We start from the raw sequence: 13,962 nt of genomic DNA, 5'->3' as shown, positions 1-13,962 counted from the left end.
GCTTGCGCCCCCTACCGTCATGACTGTATGGTAAACCTAACGTGCGTAGCTAATGGCTACACTGTTGCCTTTTGCTGGCTTAGCTAACAGAGCATGTATCTGTTATATACTATAATATCCGCACTTTTGTGCTTTTTGATATTGAAATGGATGAAACGGAGGAGGTATTGTATGGATGTGAAGAGATTAGATGGAAAAACGGTTCTTATAACAGGTAAGAGTACTTTTGGCTTCATATCTATGGCTATAAGAGTAGCATCTCATTGTTACATGATTGACAGTAAAGTGAATGAATGTTGATACAGGTCATACAGGTAATATTTTAATAAAAATATTTTAAAAAGCCACACCTTCAGGTAAAGCTAAATCACATTGGTATGAATCATGTCACGCTGTGTTATTCTGGAATCTGTATTGTCCTGTAAGGGAGAGCCATTCTTTCCTATTATGACTGAGATGTTTGAGACTGTATGTTTCAGGTGGAAACTGCGGTATTGGGAAGGAGACTGCTGTGGCATTGGCTTTACGAGGTGCTCGTGTGATCATCGCCTGCAGAGATGAGGAGAAAGCGAGAAAGGCCGTTCGAGAAATCAAAGGCAGGAGCCACAACATGAATGTGCTATATATGGAGGTCGACCTGGCCAATATGAGGTCCATACGAGAGTTCTGCAAAACATTCCTACAAAAGGAGAAGCGGCTGGATATTCTGATCAATAATGCAGGTGATAATTGATGATTTTATATAGGCTATATATACACACACACACAGTACTGTGCAAAAGTCTTAGGCATGTTAGTATTTTCACCCCAAATAAATGGTTTTGAGCCAATGAAATATATTTTGTTGTAGTGTGTCAGTAGGAAATATCGGTTTACATTTCCAAACATTCCTTTTGTCATTCATTTTTATAATCCAGTGAGATTTTTGTATGCACAAGGAGTCTGACAACAGCCAGTGCTCCATACAGAGATCTGATCTCACCATCATCGAGTCCATCTGGGATTACATGTAGAAACAGAAAAAAAAAAAAAAACAGAGACTAAAGAACAGTTCCAGAAGAAATGTGGCAACATCTCCAAGATGCCTGAAGAAAATATGCAAACAAAAATCTCACTGGATTATTACAAAATAATGGCAAAAGCAATGATTTTATAAATTAAAACTTTTGCACAGACTGTATATAAACATTTTCACTGTATAAATTAAGTCTTTATGCATCAATATATAACCGTCCCTCACACAAATATCATCATTTTTCATTATATGTGGCATCTAAGGGTGTTTTCATTCTTGTAGTTAGGTTCACTTGACTTGTTTCATCCGGACCAAAAAAAAAAAAAACTTTTAGTCCTTCTCATTGGCATTTTTAACATCAAACCTAAAGGCCCAGGGATATAATCAAAACCTGATTGGTCAGCTTTTATGATGTATATTTTGTGAGTGAACTTACCACTCGCTGTATGTGCGTAGCCTACATATGATGGTATTTTGACCAGCTGAGATCTCGTGAGGGCTTACTTAATGTGTGAAGGAGTCAAAACAGCGGCATGAATCCCTCCGTCACACAAATCTGCTGTGAGGAGAGACACGGTTCTGACGCCTGTACCTATGTAACTATGATGAGAAAAATTGGTACGCTTGCGCATTCTGTCCTTTTTAGGGTCGCATCTTGTGACATCATGTCCCGTTTTTGGTTCGTTTACATGTCTTTGGCCCATGTTCCATTCATATTTCATTCGAACCGAGTTAATTTGGAAGCGTACCTTTCAGCGGCCTCGGCCCGCTTGTTTGGTGGAGGTTTGAAAGCCTCTAGTCTGAAAGACTCAAAATCGCTATTTCCCCTCAGGTATGCCCAGCGTTCTCGACTGGACCGATGACAACTTCTCCATGTGCTTTGGCGTGAACCACCTGGGCCACTTCTTACTGACGAACCTTCTTCTCCTGCGACTGAAAGAGAGCGGCCCGAGCAGAGTGATCAATCTCACCTGCTCCAGCTACAAGTACCAGAGGCTGGACTTCCAAGATCTCAACTACAACCTGTTCCCGTTCTTCACTTACTGCCGCAGCAAGCTGGCCAACATTTACTTCACACAGGAGCTGGCTCGCATGATGGAGGGGAAAGGAGTGACTGCGTTTGCCGTTCACCCTGGTGAGATCTAAAATATCGACGGACTTTCTCATTTTCCAACTGTGAAAAAGGTTGCTACAGTAGGAACTGATCATTGTGTCTTTTGTCTCTTACAGGTTACGTTCAAAGTAGCTGGACCAGTCATTACTCGATTCTGTACCGGATCCTTGTGCAGGTGGTGATGTTCATGTTTTTTGTCTCGTGTGAGGCTGGGGCGCAGACGGTGGTCTATTGCGCTGTCTCAGACGAGGTGCTCCCACACAACGGAGGATATTTCACCGACTGTCAGCCGGCTCCTCTGCGAGCCTTCGCTAGAGATTCTGGAGTAGCAAAAAAACTCTGGGAGGCCAGTGAGAGACTAGTTAAACTGGCATGATAACGATTTATAACTAAGATATTAGAATGCCTTTTTTTTGTTGTTTTCCTGTTTTATAAGCAGACTGTTTATGTTATTTATGGAGTTGACTGTGTGTGTGTTTTTTACAGCATAATTTATTTGGTTGTGACTGATGTGGTTATTAAACATGCAATATTGAAAAGGACCCATTTCACATTTCTGGATTCTCAGAAGCGGAGGGTGGTGATGGCACAGTGGATGAGACACATGCCTTTGGTGTGAGAGACCCTGGTTGTGAGGCACCAATGTGTCCCTGAGCAAGACACGTAACCCCTAGTTGCTCCAGAGGCGTGCGACCTCTGACATTTATAGCAATTGTAAGTCGCTTTGGATAAAAGCGTCAGCTAAATGAATAAATGTAAGTCGTCATCAATATTCAAGAAACATGCACACGATTCTTCAGTATTTAAATCATCTCATTTATTTATATCTTTTGAACACATTTGCTTAAGTTAGGGAATACACAGAGCATGTTTGAGAACAGAGCAATAACAAGAGTAAGAATCATCAGAAATCAAAGAGAACATTATCTTATACAGAAAAACAAAACTAACAGAGGGTTACTGTGAGAAAACTTAACTTCAGAGAAACTATCCAGTACTGTTTCCAATCAGAAAAAATGACGTGACGGGTGGAATGGAAACAGTCCTGTGCTAAAAGACGGACAGTGTTGTTGGTGCAGGTGGAAATACTCTGGATCTCTGTTATCTACCGAGCAGTAATTGTTAAGTTAGTCATAAAAGACTGATAAAAGTCAGAAACAATTGGCCATTCAGGTTTGGTGAGCATCCGCAAAGCACAAATAGCAGAACGATATAAATTTAGCTTAAAGTGATTTTGAAAAACCCATGCATATTTAGCTAATATTGCAAGTGCTTCTCTGAAGTCAAGCAGTCTCATACTAATAAATAATCTTATAGTCGTTAATATAAACATCAGTCACCCAGCATTGACAACAATGAGCTTAATACAAAAGCATGCCGTAGAAATATCACCATTTCCATAATCTTAATATCATCGACATTTCGTAGCTATGGTATTCGTCATTTACACTGCCATTGTCAGCATCATTTTGGGACAAAAATATTATATATATATATATATATATATATATATGCACTTAACAAAGCTGTTAAAACAGATAAGAGAAAGGTTTAGGTAAACCAGCATTCAATAGAAAAATGAAATCAAAAAAACAAATACCACCAAACCTAGTGTTCAAGTGACTATCATGCAAAGAAATTCCAGCTGAAATGCAAGTAAACTGCAGTTTCAATACTGTGTGTCCTGTTTTAATAGTGATGTGCACTTTCATTCGTTAACATGTTTATTTCATTGCTAATCACACAGAGAACAGTACACTTTGTACATGCCGTTTTATTTATTTTTTTCCTCATTTTGTCTTTTTTTAAGGGAGTTGACAGGTGTGATACTTATATAAACACAAGTGAAGTCTTGCATGAGATAAATGCATCCAAGAATGAGACGCAACTGTAACAGAAGCAGGACACCGGAGCACAAACACACGTACACGTGCCTCACGGGGGTCGCTTTGTTTTGAAGAAGCCTTTTGATTGGATTTGAAAAATTCCGTCTTTTTATCCTTGTGAAAAGCGTTTCAGACTATTTCTTTCAAATAACACACACACACAAAAAAAGATCAGTAGTCATCATCGATATGACACGTGGCTCAAAAATAGTGAGTTTGAACATGAAGCAAAGTGTGCGACGCACACAAAATTAAGAATCGCGTAGAAAGTTGCGGTAATATGATCAAATAAATAAATACAACCTGAGGACACAATTAGTATACGAGTCTATATAAGGTCAATAAACTAGTCACATGACCACTGACCCGTCCGTTCACCATGATTACAAGCCTTCAAAAACAGACTGAAACCAGCGTGTGACGTACACTTCATAAACTGTTTCTTACCATCTTCTGATTTATAAAACTATTGCTGCCGAATTTGACTATGAACCTTTGCATCATTCTTGAACACTTTGCCCATCCAAAGGGTAAACAATCTTTAAAAAGATAACAGGTCCAAGGTAACAAATTTCACTCTCCTTAAAAGTCAATATATATATAAACTCTCAAAAATAGAATGAGTAATATTGATAATAGTGTGTACACCATATGTTGCAAAAAATATAAATGAAGAAACACAAAAGCAAATAAAGTATGCAACTCTGTACGCTTAAACCTACCAAATTCTTCTGCGTTTACCAAATTTTACGAATTCATTGAACCAGCTGGTTTTTAATGGCCTCTAATAACTCTAAACCTACACTAAAACCAGCATAGAGATACAATACCCACTTTGAGAACAAACTGAATGATGTGATTGGACTGAGAACACTTGAGTGATATTGGTATGATATTGGCATGTTTAGCTGAGGTACGCTTTTTATTCAGGTTTGATTCAGTCCATCCAACTGTACAGGTGCTTTTCTAATACCGCTGGTTCAGCTGAAAAAAATATTTTTTAAAATTGCTAACATCTAATACTAATTTAATGTCACATGTGACCTAAAGCATGACTGTGGCTTTCTGAAAACCAGGAATTGCTCTTTCAATATAAAGTACGCCAACTGAAATCTGATGAATTACTTCAAATCTGTGCTAATGATGCGAGAAATAAAGCTGGAAGACCCCGAACGTCACGCCGTTCTCGATTAGGCTCTGGTGGGATCTGCCCCAAAACAGACACACGTACCAACGTTCGAACACACATGGACAGACCGACGCATCGGTTGGATGTGAATCACATTGAGAAGCCTGTACAGAAACGCAGACCATCATTTCTCCATATCACCACGGAAATGGTTCATGGTTCAAAAAATTCATGCTCTCTAAAAATGTTTAGAAAAGAAAAGTCTTACATAAATTAAAAATCATTGGCATTCAGAACATGATTGGTATAAGTGACAATTGTTTTTGTATTTAATACTAATAACAACAGTAAGAACAATAGTAGTAATAATAATAATAACAACAATTATATCGAAAATCTACACTAAGTGAGGACGGCGATTCAGTGTAACGTTATTCACACTGGGAAGATGCGACGGAAAGCGTGGTGTTTCACAGACGACTCGCTGAGGCCTTATTATCCGTACTAATCAAAGACTGTCCAACTCCACACAGCACATGTGCACAACAGGGGGAGTCTCTGCGCAGGTGTAAAGATACAGGGCAGGGAGGGAGGGGGTCAAGTGGAAGGTAAGACAGAAGACGACGCACAAAAGTGATTGGCAGGTGAGGTGATTGACAGGCGAGGGGGCCGGACCCAGTGTGCAGACTCACAGACACCCAGCACGGGGCTCCCTTTCCTTTCTCCCTCTCTCTCTCTTCAACTTCCCCCCTCCCTCACTCTTGCACTCTCCGTTTCTGGCTGGACACTCTTGTTAGATGTGGCTACAATGAGCTCAACCTGTGGAAAAGAAAACGTGTAAACTCACCGTGTCTTTAGTTTGAACAACAACAAAATTGTTTCCGAGATATGGAGCTAGTTGTCATAAGAGTTTCCGAGGTTTAATGTGATCTTCATAAAACAAAAAGTTATTTTTATTATTAATATATATTCATATATAAATTATACATGAAATATGCAAGTTTTTTGTACATTTTTTTAAAAATGAAAAAGGATGCATTACAATTACCAAAATTGATAGGAAAGAAATTCAAATGTCACAGAAAATTATATTTCAAATAAATGTTTTTTTTTTTTACTTTCTATTGATCAAAGATTCATGGGAAAAAAGTATCACAGTTTCCACGAAAATACAAAACAACAAAACTGTTTTAAAAATTGATAATAATAAGAAATGTTTCTTGAGCAGAAAACCATAATATTAAAATGATTTCTTGAGGATCATGTGACACTGAAGACTGGAGTAATGATGCTGAAAATTCAGCGTTCCCATCACAGGAACAAATTTATATATATATATATATATATATATATATATATATATATTTTTTTTTTTTACACTTTTACTGTAATCAAATAAATACAGATTTGGAAGCCGTAAGATACGTCTTTCCAATACATTAAAAAAATCGTACAAAACTTTTAACAGTAGTGTTTATATATTTTCTATTAATCAGTTATTTTAATAAAATTACCCTAATTGAGAAACTTATTCTTTTGACTTTTTCTCAGTAATGAAAAAAAAAAAAAAAAAAACTATGGTAAATAATAACATTCAAGGGACAAGACAACTACTGAATATAATGAAGATTTTAAGTTTGTTTGAAGATTTTAAAGTTGTCACACATGCTTAACATTTTATTTTATGTTTACTTTTGTTTGAAAGCAATTTGAATTTATTATTTAAACTTTTTCATTTGTGCCATCTCATGAATTCCTTTGTTTCATAGCTGTTAAATTGCAGAAATGGCATTAACATTCAATCAACACATTTTTATGATAATTATGTATAATTTACATTTAAAATAAATGTGGCTATAAATGACATATTTAGTCAAAAACAGATGGTACACACTATGACAACATGCTCTGCTACAGGCGTGTTTCTGGATTTGGTTGTGTTGTGAAAATGATGAAGATGTTTTATTCATTTGCGGGTGTTTATCTGTAACTTGAATCAAATCCACCCTGATTGAGAAACTTTTTCGTTTATCTTTGTTTGTGCTTTATCAACGTGTAGTAACACTAGTGAGAGACTCTCCACTTCATAATACACAAGTGAGACCCATGTTATTGCCCAGGCGTACCTTCACTGGAGAGGGGCGGCCGGAGCTCCCGAACAGTGGAAATGGACATTTTGCCATTTGGAGTCCCGGCGATGCCACACCCTCGTCTCTTCTGATTGGCTGCTGCGCGGCCGGCCCTGCCCGTCCACATATTGTGTGAGGCGGATATAGGCAATGCAAGCGGCCTCCTCTCCAATCAGGTGCACGTGAGGGTTCAGGATGGTGGTGTGGATAGGCTTACTGTTCTTAGACAGCACTGACAGAGCATAAAAACAGCCACACTTTAGAACATACCGTACTTCATGACCAACTGGGTAAAGGTGAACAGCAGTACGACTCAACTTACAGTTCTCGAAGTAAAATCTGTGGAAGTCCATCCCCTCCACCAGGTTTCCCAAGGCCTCCGGTTCAAAGCAGGTGAGTCCAGGGTCGCAGATCTTACTGAAAGGAATTAAAAATACTTCCAGTGCTATAACATTTTGTATTTACGGTCATTTGTGGCTAAATAAAAATCTAAAATACACCTCACACACAAGCAACTTACGCATAGGCTTCAAAGTCGCCATTGTTGATGGCCTCAATAAGCTGTTCTGTGATTTTGATGATCTCCTGTTTGCGTACTGTAGGAGGAGGAAGTCAAGTGTCAGGTTTGAGAGGAACTTCTCAAAATTCTCTTGTACGAGCATTATTTGGAAGCAAAGTTGCATCTTTTAAAACACACCAACATATATTCCACGGGTTTCCTCTAATTCTTTCAGCAGACTCGTTTTTAATCAGTCTTGTTGCATCAGTACACACACAAGCTGCTGTGTTAAACAAGGCAGAAGCACACACATAAAAAACAGGTTGTCTGAAAATCCACCCAAACAGATTTCAGCCACCTACACTACATGATTTCACACACACCATTTCCTTTCCAGCTCTGTTAGTCACAGGACTAAAACAACTAAATAGGACAGCTCAGATAACTGAAGGTTAAAATAACACTCAATCACTACAGGCACAGTTAAAAGACTCTCGGTATAACGGTTTACATCTGATATTAAGATCAGTCTCAGATGGTCCGATCACAATTTGTCAATGGGTTTGTTTAAAATTGAGATATTTTGCATATAATGGAGAGAAGGAAAGAAGCAAAAATAAATAGCATGTTAAAAAGGTTTAATGTGATCTTCACAAAACAAAATGCTATTTTATTATTATTAATCAATCAATATATTCATATAAACTATTCATTAAATATGCACTATTTTTTTTGCATTTTTAAAATTGTATTTAAAAAGGATGTATTCAAATTTCCAAAAGTGATAGGAAAGACAATTAAAACATGTCACAGAAAATTATATTTCAAATAAATGTTTTACTTTCTATTGATCAAAGATTCATAAAAAAAAGTTTCCATGAAAATACAGTATGAAGCTACAAAACTGTTTTTCAAAATTGATAATAATAAGAAATGTTTCTTGATCAGAAAACCATAATATTAAAATGATTTCTTGAGGATCATGTGACACTGAAGACTGGAGTAATGATGCTGAAAATTCAGTGTTGCCATCACAGGAACAAATTTTATTTTAAAATATTTCAAAATGTAACTTTCTTTCTTTTTCTTTTTTTTTTTTTACACTTTTACCGTATCAAATAAATACAGATTTGGAAGCTGTACGATACGTCTTTCAAATACAATTAAAAAATCTTACAAACCTTTGAACTGTAGTGTTTATATATTTTCTATTAATCAGTAATTTTAATAAAACAACCTAATTGAGAAACTTTTGTCTTTTGTGCTTTATCAACATGCAATAACACTAGTGAGAGACTCAAAAGTGCCATATTTAAGACCCATGTTCTTGCCCAGGTGTGAGCGATGTGATCGAATGACCAGAGACATCAACACTGTGTGCATGTTAGTCCACTAGCATCATTGCTGCCTTTTTACACTCCCAGGAAATAAAAAAAACCCTCATGCTGCTGTGCCAGTGATGCCAGCACAGACACTGACACCACATACTCACAATGCACTGACGGCAGGGGGCTCGAGGGCGGTTGGGCAGGGGACGGGGAGGGGTGTGATGGGACAGATACTGGGGCAGTGAGGGCTCTGCTGGCTGCTGATGGCTCACTGTCTGTCTGGGGGGCTGTAGGTCTGCGCACACTGCTCACTAGATCAGTCAAACGTGACACTGGAGTTTGCCGATGCATTATTGCCAAAGGCAGATGACAGAAAAAGAACATGCGTAAACAAGCTAGTTGCTAGAAAACATGATGAATTAAATATACATTGAGTGACAAGTTTGCAATGAAAACCAGACTCGGCAACTTCCTTAGTACAACCTATCTGCAGACTGGCCCATCAGGGAGGGACTTACTCTGTGTGGGAATGTTTGGGGTCTGGGGAGTGGAGGGGGCAGAAACTACAGCTGGAGTGATAGTGTTTCCCCCCTCAACATCAGATGTGGGCACCGAGCCCCGACGTACCACACCCAGCAGATCAGTGAACCTAGTGGCGGCTGTGGGCCCAGACAGGGCAGGACAGAAATAACAGTGGAGAATGGAGATGAGCTTAGAAGAGGAGAAAAGAAACGTTCACCTAAAATTGAAATCTATTTCATCATTTACATACGCGTCATTTCAAACATTCAAAACTTTTTGGGTAAGATTTTCAGTGAATAATGACATATCAGTCTTTCCCTCACACAAATCTACCACATGGCTTCATTAAACCTAAAACATAATTTATCATATGGATTGCTTTCATGATATCTTTATTGTGTTTTTTAAATCTTTTTTGGAGCAAGGATGACAGAATTTTCTGTTTCTTTCTCTGTCTCTCTTTTTAATTGAACTATACCTTTAAATAAATCAGGAGAAACCTGAAATTGATTAAACGATCAGAACACCGAAAACGATTAGATTAGGCTTGATTAAAAACAATTAAGTATCATGTTTACCAATAAAGAACAGAAAGTAATAATCCTCACTGGTACTAATGGGTGAATAATATGACAATAATACTTAACGGCACTGATTTACTTTTTACTTTTATCTGTCTCACACACATGCACAAGGAGATGATGGGAAAGTGGGTGATGTCACTGCAGTCAGAGGGCACTTACTGAAGACAGCGGGGGAGGGGCCTGGAGGTGTTTGGGCGGAGTCAGGCTGGGTGCTGGGGTTTGACTGAACTGAACTGTTATCTACAGCCTTTCCTGTGACACGCCCCCCCAAACAATGCACATGAGACACAGAAAGCATGGGTCAAATTTATATCAATAAGGTTTTTGCAGCCATTCCCAAATCCATTGCCAGAGGAGCCAGATCCCTTCATGTCACGGGTGGCGATTCCAGCCAAGTGTTACTTCAGTGTAGATGACAGACAATTGAAATGCAATACAAAGATTGGTAACACTTTATTTTGATGGTCCCCTTTGAACATTCTGTTGACTATAAGTAACTTTGCAACTACATGTCAATTAACTCTCACTAGAGTATTAGTAGACTGCTTAATATCTGCCAATTGTGATACTCCTCCAACAGACAATTATACTGACTTTAAGTAACTTTCTAACTACTTAATCAAGCCCTAACCCTACCAGTTTACTAATACTCTACTAACACTCGATGTAGGTGCAACATTACTTATAGTCAACTGAATGTGTTAAAGGGACCATAAAGTGAAACCCAAAGATCCTATTCTTAATCCGTGTCTTTTTCTGGCAAAAATCAAAAGATTCTTAAAGAAATAAGTCACTCAAAAAATGAAAATGTTAAAAAGTGGTTACGAGACACTTTCCAATTTACCCGAGAAGCAAGTTGGACATAATATTAAGACTTGGTTCTAGATAATATATCTTGAATATGACTGTACTATATTTGGTCTTGTTGAAAACTGCTTGTTAACTAAGAAAGACTGAGCAAAAGATGACCACCCAAAATGAATCAAGCAGTACACTGAATTATATTGAAACATAATATATTAACACAACAAAGCTTTACAAGATCAAAACAATATACATGAGGACCATAAAGAGCATGCTAGCAGGTAGCAGATATCAAGATGTTGCTTCAGAGAACATATTCAGAGTTTGAAAATGCTTATTTACAGTCATAATAAATCGACTAAACTGTTATTCAAACAGATATTCCTTACAGTCAAGCTAGCATAGATGTTATAAAGCAAACCTCTCACAGCTGCGCCATAATTCATCACTCAACTATTGCAGCCAGATATTTCCCAACGCTATCTACAAGTAACACACACACACACCCTTCTCACCGTCTCTTTTGTGTGATCTCGAAAACAAGACATCACACTCCTGTCATGCACCCTGTCTGCCCAGAAATTTGGCGGCAAGTTTTCTCCTCATACACACATGCTCACACACATGCTCTGAAATAGCCAGGGTCTCTGTTTCCCACTGAGGTTAATTATAGCACAAGGTGCCCTTGTCTTGTTCTGGGGCAGAGAGAGCTGACACAGACGCTGAAAGTAGGAGCGACACCAACACAGAAGTGAGCACTGAAAGAGCTCAGCCTAAAACTGTTCACTATGTGGCAGTCTAACATTAATGAACAATCAAGTGAATCTAAAATGTTTAGACTTTCGTTCATCTTCTTCATTACACTACCATTTAAAAGTTTGGGTGCAGTAAGATTTTTATGATTTTTAAGTCTCTAATGCTCACCAAGACTGCAAATATTTGATCAAAAATACAGTAAAAGCAGTAATATTGTGAAATATTATTACAATTTAAAATAACTTTTTTCTGTTTTAATATATTTTGAAATGTATTTATTGGCAAACCTTATTTTTTTACTCTTCACTAGCTATCTACCCATTTTTATGTGCATTTCAGGATACTGCATTAAAAAAAAAATGGATGGAAAGGTCAAGATACAGTACGTATACATTCTAAAAATGTGCATAAAAACGTATGCACATAATTGAGGCCAAACTACGATGGAAACACATTTACTGTATACATCTCTTGATGAGCAACAAAAACCTCACTTGACTTTGCTTCAACAGAGGATGTGATTGGATAGACTAAGCAGCGGATCAATGTCACTGCACAGCATCTCAAATGCTGGTTTGGTGATCCTGAAATGTCATCTGATTTGGTTTAATTCCCATCTCATATGACTGCGCTCCCAGACACCGGACATCCGATCACAAGATAACATGGCAGCATTATTTCATTTCGTCTGCCAGTTTATAGTGTTTAGGTGCAAGTATGATGTTCTCTTGAACAGATCGGATGGAAAACACAGCTTTATTTGCAAATGTTTTATGTGCTATTCCAATTCTGAAAAAGTTAATTTTGCAACTTTGAATGCAAACATAGCTAGTGTCACATGATACTTCAAAAATCGTTCTAATATGGTAATTTTGTTTCTCAAGAAAATTATCATTATCTTCAATGTGGTCATATTTTTTTAAATAGGTTTTTAAAGAATCGAAAGTTTTAAACTAGATTTGAAATATAATTCTACATGCCTTTACTGTCACTTTAGTTTAATTTAATGAATCCTTGTCAAATAGAAGTGTTAATTTCTTAAAAAAATCTTTCTGACCCAAAACTTGTATGGTAGAGTAAATCTGATTGGTTACTCAAATCTGATCTTTAGGACTGACTGTTTGCACTGTAATTATGCAAAATCTGATTTTGAGTTTGTTCCAACGGTGTAGACAATACCCCTATCTACATTGGTTGCCATAGCAACGATTTAAAGGGATAGTTCAACCAAAAAATTAAAATTCAGAAATGATGTACTCACCCTCATGTACTTTCAATCTACGACTTTGTTTCTTCTGCATACCACAAACTCACAAAAGAAGATATTCTAAAAAATGTTTAAGTGTTTTTTGTCTATAATGTCAATGGAATGCAATGTTGTTTTGGTCACAACAAACTTTCATTGTATGAACAGTTCAAAATCTCTTTTTTGTGTGCGTGTTCTGCCGAAGTAAGCAAGCCATACAGTTTTCGAACAGCATGAGGGTAAGTAAATGATTACAGAATTAATTTTTTTAAGTGAACTATCCCTTTCACATCAGCACAATGTGAAAAGACATAAGAAAGCAGACTGAACAAAAATCATGTCATTTTTGCAGTTCAAACTACAAATAACTAATCAGAATTTTGCTGCCTGTCTGAATAAAACCATCGAACTGTTGTGTCTTACCTTTCATTTCCTCGTCCTCCACTGTGGCATTACTGCTGTCCGACGACTCCTGTGACATTCAGACACAGAGCACAAATCAGTTTAGCAATATATTAACATTTTTCATAATGAATACCGACTAGTGCCAAAGTCCACACTCTCGTTGCCATACACACACACACCATAAATTAATATAAACTGCAGAACTCTGGAGAATCACACGATTAACCAATCAATGATGCATGACAATGTCAGCACGACTGTTAGAAAAAGCTTGTTATTATAATTGTTATAATCCTAGTCACATACAAGGATATTATACAAGCCACGCCTCTACTGAGAATAAAAGTAATGAACTCAATACTCTTTTCCTAATTTCATAACATCCTGTAATGAAATCTGAGAGATGGGTTGCGCTAATGAGATGAATACTGAAAATTCTTGCACTATCAGCATGGGTATGAGGAAGAGACAGTAATACAAAAACAACACATTCTTGGCCTCCAGCAGTCTTCTTTACTGCATACTGAATACACATTTATTCTGCA

The 13,962-nt window shown here is 37.4% G+C and overlaps 2 protein-coding genes across 23 annotated transcripts in view; one reads left to right on the top strand and one right to left on the bottom strand.

Moving 5' to 3' along the window:
* Positions 1-13: 13 nt before the first annotated feature.
* On the top strand, positions 14-5,357 carry LOC120469385 (retinol dehydrogenase 11). The gene is made up of 4 exons (XM_039658334.2): positions 14-214; positions 480-722; positions 1,848-2,150; positions 2,246-5,357. Exons 1-4 carry the CDS (start codon positions 94-96, stop codon positions 2,503-2,505), a joined length of 927 nt encoding a protein of 308 aa, XP_039514268.2. The 5' UTR covers positions 14-93; the 3' UTR covers positions 2,506-5,357.
* Positions 2,922-13,962, bottom strand: part of camk2b1 (calcium/calmodulin dependent protein kinase II beta 1) — a 72,607-nt gene continuing 61,566 nt past the window's right edge. For 21 of the 22 annotated variants that reach the window (XM_039658181.2, XM_089130489.1, XM_039658202.2 and 18 more), the window contains 5 exons: positions 13,436-13,484; positions 7,794-7,869; positions 7,596-7,690; positions 7,271-7,505; positions 2,922-5,963 (listed from right to left, as the gene is read on the bottom strand). In XM_039658181.2, coding sequence (XP_039514115.1) covers positions 7,273-7,505; positions 7,596-7,690; positions 7,794-7,869; positions 13,436-13,484 — 453 coding nt within the window. In that variant the 3' untranslated portion in view covers positions 2,922-5,963; positions 7,271-7,272. Of the gene's footprint in view, positions 5,964-7,270; positions 7,506-7,595; positions 7,691-7,793; positions 7,870-9,264; positions 9,433-9,618; positions 9,760-10,365; positions 10,459-13,435; positions 13,485-13,962 lie in introns of all 22 variants that reach the window. The other variant, XM_089130492.1, reaches the window with a different exon arrangement.

The sequence above is a fragment of the Pimephales promelas genome, chromosome 4 (assembly GCF_988280905.1).
Source record: "Pimephales promelas chromosome 4, fPimPro1.hap1.1, whole genome shotgun sequence".
Lineage (NCBI taxonomy): Eukaryota > Metazoa > Chordata > Actinopteri > Cypriniformes > Leuciscidae > Pimephales > Pimephales promelas.
This window is presented reverse-complemented; position numbering and strand designations above follow the sequence as displayed.